Source organism: Parambassis ranga, chromosome 12 (genome assembly GCF_900634625.1).
Source record: "Parambassis ranga chromosome 12, fParRan2.1, whole genome shotgun sequence".
Taxonomy (NCBI): domain Eukaryota; kingdom Metazoa; phylum Chordata; class Actinopteri; family Ambassidae; genus Parambassis; species Parambassis ranga.
The window spans coordinates 3714972-3733829 of record NC_041032.1 but is presented as its reverse complement, the minus strand read 5'-3'; the positions used below and the strand labels follow the sequence as shown (position 1 = coordinate 3733829).

General features: G+C 41.8%; 1 protein-coding gene across 1 annotated transcript; it reads right to left on the bottom strand.

Annotated features, from left to right (window-relative positions):
- Positions 1-27: 27 nt before the first annotated feature.
- Positions 28-18213, bottom strand: niban2a (niban apoptosis regulator 2a). The gene is made up of 14 exons (XM_028417875.1): positions 17933-18213; positions 13812-13942; positions 12161-12289; positions 11982-12087; positions 11733-11900; positions 5930-6045; positions 4624-4728; positions 4357-4519; positions 3140-3327; positions 2856-3011; positions 2532-2645; positions 2338-2445; positions 2109-2220; positions 28-2024 (listed from the first exon to the last, which is right to left on the bottom strand). The coding sequence occupies exons 1-14, from the start codon at positions 17985-17987 to the stop codon at positions 1099-1101; spliced, it is 2577 nt and encodes an 858-aa protein (XP_028273676.1). The 5' UTR covers positions 17988-18213; the 3' UTR covers positions 28-1098.
- Positions 18214-18858: the final 645 nt, after the last annotated feature.

Here is an 18858-nt window from a genome sequence, read left to right as displayed (position 1 = left end):
ATTGTGTGTTTAAAAAAAGAAAAGAAAAAAAAAGTGAATTACTTGGTAGCAGATGCAGAAATATGAAATTTGTTTACAGCCAGCAAAGAATTGAACTTATACTTGGTACCAAATTAAATAGTTCTTTCTTTCTAGGAAAACCTCCCAAGAAACAGTGTGTATGTTCAGAATTTAAGTCTAATATTTACACTCCCTTTGTTGATTTTTACAGAAGTTTGCATTACTTGACACAACTCAACACAAAGGATAAATATGAAGGGAAAACCGGAGTCATGTGTACAGCTCGATGCTACTGTAGCAGTTGGTAGCATCCTGGGTAAACTGACACTGCAAGACAGATTAGAATAGCTTAATTAAATAACAAATAGTGAGTGAATGTACTTAAGATGAAGCAGAGAAAAAGCCAGCATAAATAAGAGGATTCCCTTTGATGTATCGAATTCCTTCACCTGAAAGCTATTATTGTTTCTTGGTCATCTCTAGAATTAAAGGCGTAGTCACAAGAAACGACAACGTTTTGGTTATTTCCCTTTAAAATATAAAAAATAACGACGTCTATCTTTTTAAAACCACCGTGGATGTATTCATCCTTACCTGACTGTTTGTGTTGAAACATAAAGGCCATTTACACATACAAGAAAGTAAACAAATAACATAATGTAACATTTCACAAAAATAATTTGAAAGATGCATTCGTTAATTACAGAAGCATTCAAAGTTTTCCTATAGCTCCCCCTGCTGTCCATATACAGGCTGCAGTACAGAATAAGACCAGTTGTATCCATTACACCACAAATGGTAGTGACTTTCTACTGTTGCAAAACAGATGTAAACAAGTCATAACATTAAAACCATCAATAACCCTTATTTGAAAGTTAGATCGCTTACACTGTTAGCTACACCTTAAGAGGGAAGATGATAAATCAAATGTGCTGAATTCACGGCAATATGCACTCTGAGCTGCAGAATTGACCGATCGGCAAAGAGCTGCTATGCAAAAATAACATTGATAAAGCATATTTAATCTTAAATATAATCTATATAATTATTTACTTTCTCTCATTTAGTGTGAAGCACCCACTGCACATGACTGGTATCCTACACTAAAAGCACCTCCACTTCCACTGGGTCAATTACTTTGTTACCTCCATTCAGACCATTTGTAAATGGCTGCGTCTCGCTGTCGTCCAGACCTTCATTCACCGGTGACTGGAAGCCGCTGTCCTCATGCGAGCTGGAGTCTGCCAGCAGAAGTGGTGGCGGTGGTGAAGAATCATAATCTGATTCTGGTGCAGAGGCCTCTGCAATCTGTTCGCTGTCCTCTTCCTGTACCGCAATCTCTAGTTCCTCGATGGCGCTCTTGATGGCCGCTTCCTCCTGCCGCTCCTTATCAGCTTCCTGCTTCTTGCTTCCTACCAGCTGCCGGAGGATTGTCTGTGGGGACGCCTTGTCTCGCAGAGATTTCCTGGGGACGTCCTCCACAAGGGTTGTGACATGTGTCACCTCCTCCTGTACCCCATCCTCTGCGATGATGGTGCCGGTGGTCGGTGCCGTGCCGTTTGTCAGGTCACTATGGTTCCCCTCTGGCACTGGCAACACCATCTCCACCATTGGATTAATCAAATCCCTGATTTCATCCACACTATCTGGAGATTTGGGACATTCAGGCTGGCTAAGCTCCACCTCCTTCTCATCCTCCTCTCCTTGCTCTTTGCACTCAGACACCTCAGCATCCTCCTCTGGGATGAGCTCCACCCCTGGGACCTCCAGGCAGGACTCGTAGGGCAGAGGCACCCCATCCAGTTGTATCATAGACACCACCTGCTTTCGTCTTCGCCCACTCCCCCCAATCCTTCCTTCAACCCCGCTACCTTGAGAACCCTCTGGCTCATCAACGCCAAATTTGTTAGCCCAGTCTACGGAGGGTGCTTCCTCCAGAAGGTGCAGGTTGGGGTCACTGTTGGTCAAAATGATGCTGTCTCTGTAGAGATTATGTCTCCTCTGCACAGCGGCCTCCTTCACAGCTGGACACAGGAAAAAAAAAATGTCAAAATTTGTTAGCATGTAATTTAGATATTCAAACCGCTGCCATCTTTGTGGCTCCTCACCCATCATGATGTCTTTGGTTACAGACTGCAGCACCACCTCCTCAAACATATTCTCCACCAGGAGAAAACGGGAGAAGTCCTCAAAGATTAGCTCCTTAAAACGAGGCAGCTCCTTTAAAAAAAAAAAAAAAAAAAAAAAAAAAAGAGAGAAAAGAAAAGGGTAGATACAGAAGCCAAACTGAAAATTGTCACACATGTGGAGAAGTCATTTATTATGGCAGCTACTCACAGGTGAACAGGATGATGAGAGCTGCTGCAGCATGTAGGGGATGATAATCTGCAGCAGAGCCTCTCTGAAGAACTTCTTGCGCACCGTGCTGCTGTCGTAATCGTATTTCTGACAGGGAATACCACAAAAATTAATAAAATAACATAAAAGGAACATTGCTTTAACAATATTTCCCTTAATCATTCGCATTTTACCTTCAGAACTCTGTCCTGGCATCGCTGTATGGTCTTGCATATGTTGTCGTCTCCCTGAGCCTCTAAGGACTGGTGGAGCAGTTGTTCAAATGTGTACATTGCATTGTCCATTTGCTGTCAAAACATAGTATATTGCACATAAGCATGTAAAGCAGCTGCTAGTTGCTAGCAGTTTTTGTTAGATGCTGATGCACTTTTTGTCCACCAGGGGGAAGTAGAGCCCTTTCCACATGTATGGTAGGTTTCTGAGATAGTTCTGACTTTTTGCTGTGATGCTTTTTGTCACTTTCTATTATAGTAGAAAGAAGAGAGACGGCACCCTACCCCCCTCATGAGGATCTGAGCCCTGCTGATGAACACGGACGGGCTGGACACGTCGAACCTCTGCTGCAGCCCCTCCAGGTTGAGCTGCTCCACCTTCTCATAGCAGCTCTGCATCTTCACCGGATGGAAGGCGAGCATGGAGAGCCTCTCCATGTGCTGAGGGGACGGGAGAGATGGTAAGAAAAAGTTTGGGGGGGGGGGGGGGGGGGGGTGTGTTGATGATGCTCCTTGATGCTTTAAACCTGCACTTTAATAATGTTCCTATAATTAACAAAACAACTCACGTCTCCCATTTTTTCTTTGTCCCCTCCGTTCAGTGAGTTCTTGCTGAGCTCCACCAGCTCCCTGAAGAAAATATCCCTGACCTCGGAGAAGCCCCGGCTAGTGGGCTCCATCAGGGCCTCCAGGATGGAGCTGATGTAGGGCTGGATGCTGGTCCGTAGGAGCTGCTCTGCCTTGGGCAACACAAGAGCTGCAGGCCAACAGTGAAACATGACGCATGGAAGAAGAAAACAAAGGTAACAATAGTCAGGTAACACTCAGTGGAGTCACTGCAGTGTCCTGTATTTTTTTTGCTGTTTTCATGGAAGCACTTAAAGTTTCATTTTTCACTTTCACAAATTTACTCCATTTTTTTTTTTGCAACACAACCAGATCCTCAAAAGCAAAATCATAACCCGTTGAGCTTCTGCATAGCCTTATGTAAAATGACCCTGCATTGTTTTGTACAGCTGACTTGTGCTTTTAAATCTGATCTGTGGGATAAAGTCAGAAATGGCTCACACAATGGTGGAATGCAGTTCTTCCACTTTAGCTCAATGGGAAACTGTACACATGAAAGAAGTGAGCAGCGTGTGCCAAGTTAACTTTTCAGTGAGGCTCACTGCAAAAAGGGCTGGATGCTCTGGTGCTACAAAGCAAACGGAATGTGCAGGAGAACAGATTGTGTAAACAAAGAGGTGACAATGTCACATACAGGGTGAGGTTTAATTACAGGTAATTTTGCCCATTAGGTGCCAAAATGTGCCAACAAAGTCATCAGGAACCTGAGGACTGTGGCGTTACTCAGCGACCAGACTGATCGCTTTGCTCTGCCAGTTATCCCTGAACTAGAGAAACCACAGCCACATCGCAAAACAGGCAAACAGTGCGCCAACAATGGAGTGTGCACTTGAGGTCAAGAAGATTATGTTACACGGCGCAGTGAGCACCAAGTGAAGCAAGTCGTTTTGCATGGCGCTCTGTCTGGATGTAGGAAGCACACTGAGGAATTTACCAAAAATTCCACATTAGATGCAAATGTGCTGTTAATATTTTTCAAAATAAAATGCACATTTTATTATGTCCCTAATTATAGCTTCGGGGATTTCCGCATATAAATCTGTTCATACACCCATGCCCTCAACTTCCTCTACTACGTCTTCCTATTTACAATAAATGTCAAACTGGCGTTTTTGTTCTAGTGGTTGAAACCATTCATGAAGAACAGGCTTGCTGTCACCTCGTATCTTGTTGCTGACATGTTCTTTAGACGTTATGATCTGGTCCATGTCGGTCCGCAGTCTGGCATCTAGCGGAGCTCTGTGGGCCTCGCAGGCTTCCACCAGTGCTTTGTACTGACCCGTGGTCTGAGACAACACCTGCTTGTACACCGCATCAGAGATCTGGGGGCGGGGGAAAGTTGTTAGAGAATAGCTGTAAGTGGTCTGAACCTGTTTGTTTGACCCGATCCTGTGTGTTTGCACTGTGCAAACCGACAGGAACTCACCAGCATCCAGTTCCTCTGCCTCTGCTGCATCTTCCCCTTCAGGCGGGGCCCAATAACATTTCTCAGCTCAGGGTGGAGGGTCTCCATCACCAGATTAGCCAGAATCTGTACACAAAAAACATGTGGTATTAATGCAGATAGTTTTTTTTAATTCTCTTGGCAGCCTGCAAAGTTTCTTTCTTTAAACGTTGTTCTTTTTATAGTTAAAATAAAAACCAAAACAACTCATATCCTCCAGCCAAAGGAAAACAAAAATAACCCTGCTGCCACTCTTTCCTGTGCGGTTGCATGGACACAGTGGGCCGATTGAGATGCTACGCAGCTGGATGCAGTGAGGCAGGAAGGCTGTTTTCAGTGGCACTGCCCTCTCAAACACCATCAATGAGCTCTTAACTAGGCTAAAATAAATATTTGCATCCTGCTGGGTGATGAACGGCTGTGACAAAGGGCACTGTATGTTTTTACACACGGAGGACAAATAATAGATATATTGTTTATTTTCACTATTATTTGCTTTTTAGTGGCTGTGACACGTGTTACCTAGCTGATAAAATGTCTTTTGTGTCAAAACAGGTCATCAACAGACCCCAAACACATTTTTAAAACTGACAAAGAGCATGCATTACTAGCCCATTTGCTTGTGTTTCACATTGCTTTCTATTGTTTTCCATTAGCATTGTTAGCATATTTCTTTTTGTTTTGACACAGCTATTTTTTGCTTTTGATTGGCAGGTGCATAACAAGATTTTTCTTCTGTGAATAGTATGACTAATATTTGTAATATTTGAATGTTCTATTTTGGTCTATTTATATTTTTAACCATTTGCTTTGGGCTCAGTACAAATGCAGGTATACTTAATATACTTAATTTAATTGAATTTAATATTGGTTATTGTAGGTTAAACTGGGATAAACTGAAATAGGGGCAGGAAATATGGAGGTTAATGAAGGAGAGGTGTCTGCTGTAAACACACCGCAGACACTGAAAGGGACTTATTCAGAAGGGAGATTCCAATCAACAGTGTGTGTGTTCTTCTGAAAGCTGGTATTTATGTTGGGGTCTTGTTGCTGATGTTTTCTTTAAAGGTTTTACGTAGGTGAGGAGGGGGCTCGTAGTGCTTTCGTAGAATCTAACATTGCACGTCATTCATTCATTCATCGTGGCCTCCTAATAGGCTGAGCTCCAGCTTTGACCTGAACTTTGTAATTTTTTTTTTCCTGGAAACACCTTTTGACTATAAGCTGCATCAAACCTGCTATTATATCCTCTGAGTCAGGGTGTGTGCCATGATGACCAGTTCCTGACCTGTGGTGGAGCTCCACACATCATGTCCCAGGTCCCGTAGTGTCCTTTAGCTTGCCTGTAGAGCCTCACGGAGTCGGTGAAGGCTGGCGTCTGAACAGTGGAGTCCTCCGACAGACCTGTTGGGGCAGCAGAGAAAGAGAAAGCAGAGATTTAAGAGTAAGAAGCAAGAAATGCTCCCTCTATTTTAAAAGGAGACACAGATGACAGTGTTTTTATATTGCATGATATCTTTGTTTTGAAGTGTGGTTAGCCATGTTATTACATTTGGCAGAATCCCACACACTTCCCATAAACCTAAGTCACTTCTGCGGGACAGTCTGAGTGTAATTTCGGCCTGTGTGGAGATGACGCATGCACAGCGGTGGCCCCCTATCACACACATCTGTGTCATCCCTCAAAACAGGAAGTTTGTTGGCTCGTTGGGAGGACAGATTTCATTTGGTTGCCATGGCTACAGCCCCTCCCAGTTGATAGGACAATAGGAGCGGCTCAAAAGGGCCACACGCGCGTGTTTTTAGGAAGTTTGGTCTTATCATGTGGTTGTGTGTTTACAGTAGGTGATGAAAATACACCGCTGAAGTCAAGAGGCTCTCTCAAGGCCAGCCCTCACAAAGAAGTATAAACAGGTGTATGGAATAGGGCATGCCTATAATTAGCTGTTTGACCTTGCTTAAATGAAAGAGACCGATGCTTGGTTGTATTTTGCTCATGTGTCAACTGTCCCTGTCATGCGCACATTTGTAATTAAAACCATCATTGTAATGATTAAAACAGTGTAGATCGGCCTAATTGTATAATTTGAAAGGCACATTATCCCACTGTTTCCATTACTTCTAAATCTTTATAGTAATACACTAAGGTTTATGATGTAGAATTATACTAGTAGAGGCTTTATAACCACTGACAAACACACATGGTTAAAATTGGGCCCTAACAACAATGGGAAGGCTTTATTACTTCTCTAATTGTACTACTTTTTAACAGAAAGCCTATTATGGATTTTACAGTGTCTCCATTCTTGCTGTTTTGTGAAGCTGATTCACCCATTGGAGCTGCCTGTTCTCCTAATGCATGCAATGTTTGGTTAGCCACTGCATGCCTGAGAGCTGATAATGCTGTATGTGAAGTCTGTCATGCATAAAATACCAAACATGCAATGTGTGAGTTGTTGCGTCTGTGGCTGTAAGTTAGGTGAGTCAGAGGGATTCTGACAAAGACAGGAAGTTACCAAGGAGTGAAGTATGGAAGGGGGGGGCAGAGCCAGACAGGAAGCAGTCTCTGCTCCCAGTGCTCTGACTCTGCTGAAAGGCACAGGGTCAGGCTGTTAGCTTGTCTTGGCACGTGTTTTCATGGGAATTCACTGGAGTCAGAGGCACAATGGGAAATTAACAGAACAGGTCAAATGCAGTGAATCTATCATTTATCCTTTATCCATTGATAAGTACCGTCAACATGGTTCGACTTTGCTGATGAAATTATATTGTACATCCTCTGCAATTTTACTTTGAATGAGTTAAATAGGTTTTCCACAGATGCACAGTTAAATGTCTTCAACAACACAAGACACAGACACACGACCTGCGATTGCTTGATCACCATTAACAAACATGCCAAAATATGTGCTTAGCTGTTCCAAACTGAAACGCCTCTTTGTAGATGTTTTCTTATATGTCTGACTCCTATGACTATGTGAGAGAACTTTAGACTTTACTTTGTAATTTTGGGCCATTTAAATAATAATATGCATCAGCTGACATCTGGGCATATTTTGCCAATTATATCCAATTATGTCAGAACCCTGTAATCTGCTTTTTAAAATAAAACTAACTAACCCCCCCCACAACAAAACAACAACAACAAAAAACACCCTAGATTGAAAGGCCTGTAATAAGGACGTGCATACAATAAAGGATTATGAACCTACTGTAATTTAAAATCTCCTTATAGTAAAGCCGAACTACATGAATTTAATGTTAATTATCCTGAGGCAACAAGAAATTCTTAAATGTTTTTATTAAGCTTCTTACCTGTGGCCTGGCCATGTGCACATATGGCTTTGTTTCTGTCTTATGTGTTTGGACAGCTGTTTTCATTATTTCTCAAACTTAAAATGCAAATGGTTGTGTTTACCAGAATTATTTTAGGCACACATTAGGAGCACATTGTATGTTGCTATTTTGAAGGCAAATTTTCTTTTGGTTCTCCAACAGAAAAAAGTAGATATTTTTGACAATCTGCCAAGCTTGCAAACCACTACATGTTCTCTGTGTGTCCGAACCCAGCTAGATCAAGGAGAGATTCCAGTTCCTTTGCATTCTCTGTGTGTGAGCAGCACATGTGGCAGCACTTACCACGGTCTTTTTTATTTAAGGCATTTCCCTCCCTGCATTTCTTCCGCGCTCTGGTTGGTGGGATTTCTAGCAGCAGCCAGGGATGAGTTCCCAGGCCCTCACATCTATGAATGTTTTTCAGTTTTTTTTGTTTGTGTTTGACATGTTTGAAAGTCAAACACGGTTTGATGAGACCTCAGCTTTGGGCCACCTGCATTACTGAAGCAGCATTTCAAAGACATCTTTAACCTCTTTTAACTCGTGCTGCTCCCCCCTGACACGCATGAGTAGGATTTCCCCATATGGTGGAGCCCTATGGATCCAGCCAAACCCACAGTACAGTAAACACTCCGTGAAACACACCATCAGCTGCAGACATCATAACCACAATCAGCTAAGGCCTAACGTGCAATTCTGAGTGTCTAGGAGCAAACTCCAGAGACCTGATATTGGTGTACACTGTAAAATCGTACTGTACTGTATGCTGCTGCTCAATCTATAAGCCTGGGTTGGATTTATCGCCCTCTGAATTTGCCCGTCTTCTTGGTGAGATGAATTAGTCTGAGGTCTGTGGATCAGAGCAGAGGGCTGGAGACTTGGTTTATGAGGCTGTGGGTGTGGGGAGTCAGCCGTGATTGATGGTTCTCCAGGAGGCTAGCAACAGCTTGGAGAATAGCCTTTGACTGTGCTACTGTTATGATCTGCAGCTTGAAACGGAACAGCTGCCTGCTGGTCAAATAGCACAAAACTGAACCGATCATTAAGGCTGCAACTAATGATCATAGGAAATAGCAATTAAGTATGGGAACCAAAGCCAATGTTAGCAGCTTAGTAAAAAAAAAGGAAAAGTGGATGAAGTTTCAGGATTCATTTGGCTTACCCAGACCATGACATCACTGGAGACTACTAGGTCCATTTCCAGTCATTAGAGCATTTTACTTAATTATAGCATCAGACATAAGCATCCCAGCAGTCAGACAATAAAAAAGACATTTGAACACATCCTGATAAGGTGAAGATTTGTTGCTGTTGTCTGATCAACGCATGATTTGAATATTTAAGATAATAATCTATAGCTTTAAGATGAATGGCAGTTGTTTCTGCAGCTTTACATTAGTTGTCATTCAATTATGCATCCTCACCGTTTCCAGAAGATCAGACAACTTTGAGGCAGAGGCAGCCCGTCAACATGGTTTGATCTGATGTACATACGTCTGTAGCAGATGATGGCGGTAAACAGTACGCACACTGTAATCGCGCACATTAATAGGCTGCACGGTGTTGTAACACACAGAACTTTACTGATTGGTTAAGTTTTATGTTTGGTTATGTTTGGTAACACAGGTGTTAATATAACCTTCCAACTGCAGTGACGGACATGGCTCCATGCAAATCATCCAGTTAGGATGATGCAAAACAGATGTTTTATTGGATAATTACTGAGGATGAAACGGCTTTAGAGGATTCAAATAAGCCTTCAGTGTGTCAGTGTCAACATTTAACTTGTGGCTTTTACTTATCATCACCAGCTGAACAGTGTCAGTGTCTGGCAAAAGAACTGCTTTGCATATAACTTCTCTGTTGCTGATACTTTACTGCATCACATTTTGTACAATGGCGAAGAAGAAGTGCTGACCTGGGCACCTTTTTCAATGCATCCTGAAGTCTGGATTTCCTCAAGAACAACACTGATGTGACTGAGGTGAAACAGAGTATCAGTCCACACTGAAAGCCACACACAGGTTAACTCCACCAGCTCCAGTGACAGGCTCTGTTTCTTTATGACATATTCCCAGAGCCTAACCTCACAGCTGGAATGTATGGCAGGGACTCTAGGGTTTGCACTGAGCATGCCCAGACAGGTAGCGTTTTGTGAGCAAGACAGGCTGGTTTAATTTGCACGTTTTTAGACATACTAGTAATAAGCATGGATGTTTTCAAACTGATATCAGACAGCTGCTAGCATAAGTCGTGCATGCGTGAATTCATGCAACATGCTCGGTCGGCATAATAGGAGCAAAACAGGGCTGGATCAGGTCGAGCAACTTTGCCGATGAGCGCTGTTTCATTCAATAGGTGGCATGAAGCGTTCCTTATTATATCTCTTCGACTTACAGTGGAGGCATTTGTACAAACTATACCGCACAAGTCATTTGCATGTGTCTGCAGGTGCTGACTGATTTGATATGGCTGACTGGATGATTACAGTGACTCCTCGTGCTCTATGATCCGTCCTGACTTAAAGCTCAATCACACATAATACACCAACACATTACAGGAGCTTTCATATGAGGTCAAAGCCTAAAAGCGTTCCAATTATAAGTGTGTGCACACCCACGACTATGAAAACTCGGGTCAAATAAGGTAAAGGAATACAAATGATGGCAATTTGTTTACGAAATAGAGCACAGAAATAATAAAAAAATGTGATATCACACACATGCGGTCATAACATGGTTCTCAATGTAATGTGTAAATTTGATTATATTTGGTAGCGTACTTGTTTGACGATGTAAAGTAATGTAATTTATCATTTTTTTCTAATTAGTATCAACAATTATATCAATCTTTTTTGAACTTAAAAGATAATTTTCACTTTTACAAATTTGTGTAAAGATTGTTGACTTTTTTTAAAAGGATATATTATTATAAAAAGTGCATGGAGAAATAGCATTATATGCACTTATTTTCACACCATCTCAGCTTCACACTAATACACAAACATGCTGCGTTTGTGGGCCTGTATAAAAATGGGACATCAGGTTTCAGTAGAATGTGGTGTTGTATCAAAGTGGGAAAGACTTTTTTTTCTAAACTGACCCAATAGTTGACTCAAAAGCATAACTTACTAACTCTCGGACATACAGTTGACTATGAATGTAAATAGCGTATAAGTAAATAATATAAATTAGCTTGATGTATTTGAACTAACCATCCTGGTGGCTTATGCTCAATCCTAAGAGGTATGCAAAACATTTATGCTTTGCAATATGAATAAACAGTAGTTACAACCATATAGATGACTAAAATTGCCTTAGCAACCAATTATTTGTTACAGGTTAGCATTGCTTGTTAGAAGAATATTACGACAGTACTAAAACAGTACAATGCCTATGACCTTTTGATGCTAATTCCTCTCCATTCATTTGGAACTCTCATCTGGCCACACGTCAGTGTCTGACACCTCATTCCTGCTGCACCTCATGCTCAGTTTAACCAGCTCACTCACATGGCATGTAAAGGCTTCACACACTTTACACACACCTTTTTCTGAAACTAGCAACAAAGGTAGAGAGGCAAAGAAAGGCGCTAATTGTGCAAGGTGGAGCTCTGAGAGAAACACTGTGTAAGGTCCTAACAACTGAATGAATCGATTGATTTGTAATACTTCACCACGTTTCTTATGAGAATAGTCTAATTCAATCCCATTGACATCCAAACTTCCACTGCCTATCTTGTGTGTGTATCCTTACCGTTGTTGCAGTGTCTGACGCAGTCCTGCAGCACGGCGTGCCACTTCTTTTGCTCCTTCTCGGTCATTACACAGAAGTAGTGGTGGCGAGCGTACGGGTGCCACAGGATGAGGGGGAACTGGGTCGCACACTTGATGAATGGACTGCTGCTCGCTTTTGCCTTGATACCTGCAGTGAGTCATGACATGTTTGTGTCATGTATATTTTCAGTACTTATGGTTATTGGTGGTATTGTTGTTATTTTCTGACCTGGTAGGCTGGTGTTAATCAGCTCTACGTACTCCTCCAATGAGGTCAGGGCCCTGTAACCCGCGCAGTTAATGGTCAGCTTTGGGTGCAGCCCCCGTTCATGTGCCTGTTTGAGAGACACCAATGAGGTTAAACTGTTTTAACGGTCAAATCTGACTCAATTTAGTCCATCCACTCACTGTTTTGTTCTCATAGAGGTTGATGGTGTAGGTGTTTGGCACAGATACGAAGCGATTCCTCCACTTCCGGTTCTCCTCCAGGTACTGAAACAAACTCCCTGAGAAGATGGAGCGACCTGCCAGAGGGTCCTAGAAATCACACACAGAAACACACTCAGTATGATGTAAAGCATTTTAACTTGTGAGACCTTCTTGGTGTTTCCAAACATGCGGGGGTGGGGATTTTTACCCAACGATGTTTACATAAGGATACACACCAACCACTTTGTTTTTAGATTTCCTGACTAGGATCAAGTAATCCATTCTCAGAAGGGGAAGAAACGGGGCGACAGAAGGGTCTGGAGTTGAAATATAAAAGTGTGCAGTATGTTGGAGAGCAGATTTGTTCGTTTCACTGAACTGTGTGATTATAGATAGATACACTTTATAGATCCCGTGGGGGGAAATTGTTAACATGTTAACATGACTGGTAACATGAGTGGTAGGGTCTTAGGGGTCATTTTTCATGTGAGTTTGGACACATAGAGGTGTTTGATCAGCCCAGAAATGCATTTACTTATCAATGAAAAAGTTGGAAATCTGATCTGATCTGGTAAATCTGAGGAAAGTGTTTCTGTCTTTGCTTTTCTTGTCAGTTGTTCTCTACTTCACTACTGGCAGCTATGTTCTTGAAGACGACCTTATGTAGTGCAACATGCTGCACTGTACATCAAAATATTGACCAAAAATGTCAACTGGTTTAAGCCACTTGATAGCCATATTGCACTGTAGACATTTATTTCAATTTCTAGCTACAATAGCTACATAGTATAGTAGCCTATGTCTTAAAATGGAAGCTAAGTGTTGTCAGTTTATTCCTAAGGTGTAAACCACAGTTGTTCTGACTGAATTATTCATCGAAGGCTCACTCTGTTAGCACCAGCTCTGCTTTTCATGTAAAGGCCAAACTAGCAACAGTCTTGAGTTTTGTTGGGCCTAAAGTAGTGTTTAGGTTTCATTGTACATGTGGCATGTTACAATGACATTAAAAGCATATTCTATTCTAAAAACAGCCTATTCTTTATGTAAGGATGACTTGAGGGAAGCCACATAACATTTATAACATAGCGATGTCATGGCAATGTTTGTATCTGGCATTGTAGTACAATGGATTTTTTTACCGTTGCACATTTAGCCCAACTTGTGTTGAGATTATTGTACATTTTGTTCACATAGTACAATTTGTTTCAGTTGTTTTCATGAGCAGCTGTCCCCTGCATGATGACCAGAGTTTATGAACTGCCATAACAGACACTGTGCCTCTGTTCATGCATCAAATGTGCTCCACTTTCCCTGCAGTGACTGAAAACCTCCAGTACATTCAAAGATGAGAGGAACACAAAAAGCCGTTGAGAGTTAAAGCAGAGGGTTTGCTCATTAGGTTATGTCCTGCTACAGAGACCCCAGGGATGACCTCGTTTCATGCATTGTGCATAACATCAAGCTCTGTTGGCCTGACAAAGAGCACATTTATGCAGGTTTGTGTTGTGCAAAAATCATAAACAGTATCCGTTCATACCTGAAACATGGCAGGGAGATTCATTAATATTTAATGTTGCATTAAGACAGTTTGGTTCTCCTCGTTCTAACCAAAGTTTTGAATCTCACTTGCCTTTCTGTGAAGCAGCTGCGACTGCGTTCCTCCTCCTCCTTCTATCTCAAAGCGGACGCTGTTGAAGAGAGCGACTGCGTACTGCTGCTCATACACATCGCTGTACTGTTTTATCACATCTTTGGTCCGAGCTGCAGGAGACAGACAGACAGACAGACAGACACAAGATCAAAATCTCCAATGCTGAAACCCTCTGAAACACAAAAAAGGCTGTAACACTAGGCCATCAGTTGACCTATGCTTTGCATAGGCCACAGCCTTCACTGCTGCTATCAGCTCTTTATGAAAACCATATAATAAAATTCAAAATGGCCATGTGAGTCTCGTGTTATCAACACAAAGCAGTCTGTATAATGGCTCTCTAGTGAAGATGTAAGTCCGGGAGTTGAAGTATAAGTTGGCATCCTATAACCTTCTGAGATGTTCCCATGTCCTAACGCTAGAAGGAAAGGATCAGTGTGTGTCCCGATCAATGTTTTTGGCTCAGTCAGCAGCAGACAGTGTTAAGTATGATCTGTTTATGGAAGGAACAACACAGGAAGGAGGGAGTCAGACTGCAGTGGGAGAGCAGGAAGGAAAGAGCTGACAGGACAGGATAGACAAGGACAGAATGTGGAGGAGACATGGGGACAGGGACACATGTACTTATTAAAAAAAACACCATGTCATTCCAGGAGGAGAGAGGAGTACTGGTCAGAGGACTGAATGAGTGTGAGAGGGCAGGACCTTCTAAATAGAAGCGCACCAGCATTCTGATTGGTTTAGCCTCTTTAGGGGCCCCATGATTGTTGTTGTGTTTTAGAATACAACAGAACACAATAGAAGTATTGGAGCTTGGATATTTCACTGTTACAGGAGCAATATACAGGCACTCAGCATACTAAGCATAGATCTCTAACGAATAGTGTGCAATTGAAAAGCTAAACCATGTGAAAAATATGTCATTTACAACAATGGGTCAGAGTGTTATCTCTGGCACAGAGATGGGGAGTTATACTGGGAGGAAAGATTTCCTGTAACAGTCCTTAAGACAGCGAAGCTGTCTGAGCCTTTTGGAAAAGGCGCTCATTTGCCTGTCCAGTACAGGGTGGAGAGAGGGTGGTCAGGGGTTTTCATGACTGATAACAGTTTGTTCAATGTCCTCCTGTCTGCAGCCAATGACAGAGCCAGCCTCCCTTATCAGTGTGTTCAGCCTGTTGGCGTCACTGCATGAGGTGTCGGAAAACTGATGATTGTCTCCAATCAAATCCATTTGTTGTCTGATTTTGGACAGAAACTCTCTCTTTCTGTGGAAATCTTCACAACATTAGTGCTGGTTAATGTGGCTTCCACCTCAGCTATGCAGAGTTGGTACTTTCCACCGGTTGCCTTGCCTTGCCAAAGTCAGCAGAAACTGGGAAACTGTAAATGGACGTAGACGGCACACTTGGAAATTGGAACTTGGAAACAAAGACCACATCATAAAACACACACTCAGTGCTCTGTGTCAGCCTGTACAGACATGCCAAACCCTCCGGTTATATCCTTTCATCCACCCTAGGCACTTGTTACCTTTTGTTTTTCATCTCTTGTTGTAAATCAGTGAGACGTTGCACCTGAAAATACTGATCCAATAACCTCACTATTATAAACTCAGTGATGTATTAATAACATTCAAGTCCACATTTGTTTTATTGTTCCACTTAATTCCATGACTAATAACTAATTACTGGAATCATAAATGGGAGAATTGTTGGGTAAAGAAAAGGTTTTGGATGGATCATTAGACACAGCGCATTCTGAATGTGTGTCCTTTTCAGAAAAATGACGAATCACTGATCCAGTGCATTTAACCATTGACACTATATGAATATGGATTACGTGTCTGTGTCTGCTTCACCTTCAGTTACAGGCGGAGGATTTTTGGCATTGAGGTCATTTTAATGAGCTGCTAGGACGTGAGTTTCTTGCCTGTTTTTTCTGCAGTTTGGTCATATATACACACAAATGTCAGAATAGGATCATTGTCAGGGATTAGGGATGAAGACAAAATCCACTTGTAGAGGATCTCGGGTAGATATAAGCACTAACATCAGGCTTTTACCAGGAGACTGGGGGTTGTGTCCGGTTTAGACACTTTACTTTCATTTTCTGTTGCTGTTTAATAGGTTTAGGGGGAATATTAAACCTTTTTACAACAAAAGCATATTATGCTGCAAACAAGCTTCTCTGCCATTTTCAATTTTTAGCTATTCATTTTTCAATTGCTTTAGAATGAAAGCTCTGATGTTGTTTTTCTAATGAGGATGTGCAGCGAATTGACCTAAATAGCATCTAGCCTGAATACTGCTAATTGCATTTGTACCATGCAGGTAGTTTGTAGGCTACTGTCTAATGCTATCATCATCTTGGCTTTATTCTCTGTTGATCTTAAATATTTGTACTAAATATTATGTCACTGTGCCAGCGTCCTTCACTCCCTGCTTTTCCTTCCTCCAGTGTAGACAAACAAACCACTACATCATCTGTTAGCAGTGGATGAAGATGAACAGTCGCTTTGCACGTGTGTGTGTACGTGTGTGTGTGTGTGTGTGTACGTGTGTGTGTGTGTGTAGTATATTGCTTGTCTCTTATGTTGGGCTGATATGAGGGAGGAGAACTTTTACTGAGAATGTGTTCAGGCAGTGAGGATGAAGAGAAAGCATCTCATTGGGAGTTACACATGCCAAACAACACTCCTGATGTAGAAATGCTGACTAGTCCTCTCTCACACACACACAAAGTACACACCCTGTGAAAATTCAGAACTGGATGAATCACATCTTTTTTTAGATGTACACTCATTGATGTCCACTTCTGGTATTTTTCTGTAGATTTGCACAGAGTTTTTGGTCGAGAAGACACAGAGTGTGTGTGTGTGTGAGCCAGACAGCAGTTTCAGCTATTAACCCTGTGACATGTTCCTACCCGCTTTACTCCAGCAGCTTCACTAATTATCCTCCCCCTCTCTGACTCGTCTCTTCTACTCCCCAGCTGGTTTGTAAACAGAAAATGTGAAGTATTTCATTTAAAAATCTTAAAATGATGACTCAAAGTCCCCCTATAGCCTTCTACAGTAATAACATTACTTGCAGTGGCAATAACACTGAATGAATTTGCACAAAATAAGGTTTTCTGACAAGACGTCTACTCTAACAACACTAAAGCTACACTAAACTGTTTTCACTTTGTGTGAATTTTTAAGACTAGTGACCTAATGATGTTTTTATATTGTTTGTTTTGTTTAAAAGCCAAAGATTTTACCTTTAATAATAATATAAAACAGAAAAAATGAGACAAAATCTCATGTTTGAGAAGCTAGATTTGACATTTTAGCCTTTAAAAGTAACCTAAACAAATAAGAAACATTATTCCCTGTTCATTTTAAATGGCAACACAACAGAAAAACCACTTTGAAACCACTTTGGCACTTTGAAAAAAGGCCAGTTCTTCCTATTTTAAGCTATTTGGCCTCTGTCTGGTTCACAAAACAGCAGCAAAAGCAACAAACAAAATGAGTGTCTAGACCTCAGGAACACAATCTTTGGTTTCCTTATGCAAGTCTGTCTGCCAGCATACACACCCAAACACAGTTACAATCCTCGTGGAACATGAACATTTTTTGGGAACCACAAAAGGCAGACGGAAAGAAAACAAGCAGTTTTGTTTTGGTCCCTGAATGCATCATCAAAAGGACTTCAAAAGACAGTAATCATGCAGATCCGCGTTCTCCTCTGCTCCCTTGCTTTGTGGAAATAATGGGGACAGACCTGCACAGTTCACAGTGTGACGCCTGAGCAATCTGAGCCTTAAATAGCAGGCAGTCTCAAACTTATACAAACATGCTTCCCATGGGGAAACCTACTTATTATCCCAGAGAAATATGCCTGCAGCAGAGTTGGGACTGTTACAGAAAAGAGAAACTTTTTGCAAGTATACATTAGAGGGAACTTTTCTTTCTAATGCAAAACCACACATGCTGTAATAATGGTGTGACAGAGCGAGCAACAGTGGGAAACAAAACCTCACTAAAGTTGTTATAAATAACATTCCTTAAACAGGATCTTGTGGAGAGCTGGTGACTTGTTGCAGTCCCCTCTTACCTGCAATCATCTCCCGCCTGCTCTCATCCAGGTGAGAGGAAACCACGTCCCCCATGGTTACAGGAGATCCTGCAAAAAAAAAATCCTATCTATCAGGTGAAAAACTTCCTTTGGTGATATTCCCAGAAAGTCTCTCTGCGTAAAACCCGCCGGGAAAACACTTCACTTTCCCCCCTCCTGAGAAGCGTACGGCTCTGGCACAGCTGCAGTCTGTTCTCCTCCCTTGAAGGAGGAGGAGGGCGGAGGAGGTGTATCACGGAGGCGAGCTGGTAACAACTCAATACCGGTGAGGAGGTGGTGAACACTGCGCTGTTTCACCAGAAGCTGGACACACCCTCTGGGAGTCATTACTGGTCCAACGTGTTCAGTCAGCCCTGCCAAGGGTGTGGCCAGAAAAAGGAGCTTAATAGAGAAGCATATTCAATATTGAACCAACTGTATGAGTGTTGTTGTCAATACAGCCCTCCTTAAACTTAATAAACTTTAACATAATTATACGCACCCAATCACTGAGTTTAGTAATAACCCTTTTCCAAAATTTTCTCCACAGTAATATTAATTGTGCTGAGATTTATTCACGAATTTTTGCGCCATGAGAAGAAACCCTTTTCCCACCAAAACAGATCAATGCTGCCCCCTTGTGGAAAGTAGGTTCCTTGACTAATATTGAAGCCACTGCAGACAAACTCCCCTGCATCAACCATCACAGCAGAGATATGACACACTATATATTGCAACATTTCAAGCACTAGGTGTATAAGCTACTACATATTTCAATAGTACTAATAAATAATAAATTCAACTTCTAAATACCCTTTGGGTGTCCCTATGCCTTCTTATTTATTGAATTTAGGCCCAACATTCCATCAAAATACTCAAAACAATGTGATTTCAGCTTTGCAAATGTGATTATTTGCTTATTCTAG

Bases quoted from the DNA above. Each gene is read 5' to 3' on its own strand.
- niban2a (XM_028417875.1), bottom strand. From the start codon at position 17,987: ATGGGGGACGTGGTTTCCTCTCACCTGGATGAGAGCAGGCGGGAGATG. The intron at 6,046-11,732 runs GTAAGGATACAC...CTGCCCCAACAG, and splicing joins CGTCAGACACTGCAACAACG to GTCTGTCGGAGGACTCCACT. The intron at 3,328-4,356 runs GTGACAGCAAGC...GTTGGCCTGCAG, and splicing joins TGTCAGCAACAAGATACGAG to CTCTTGTGTTGCCCAAGGCA.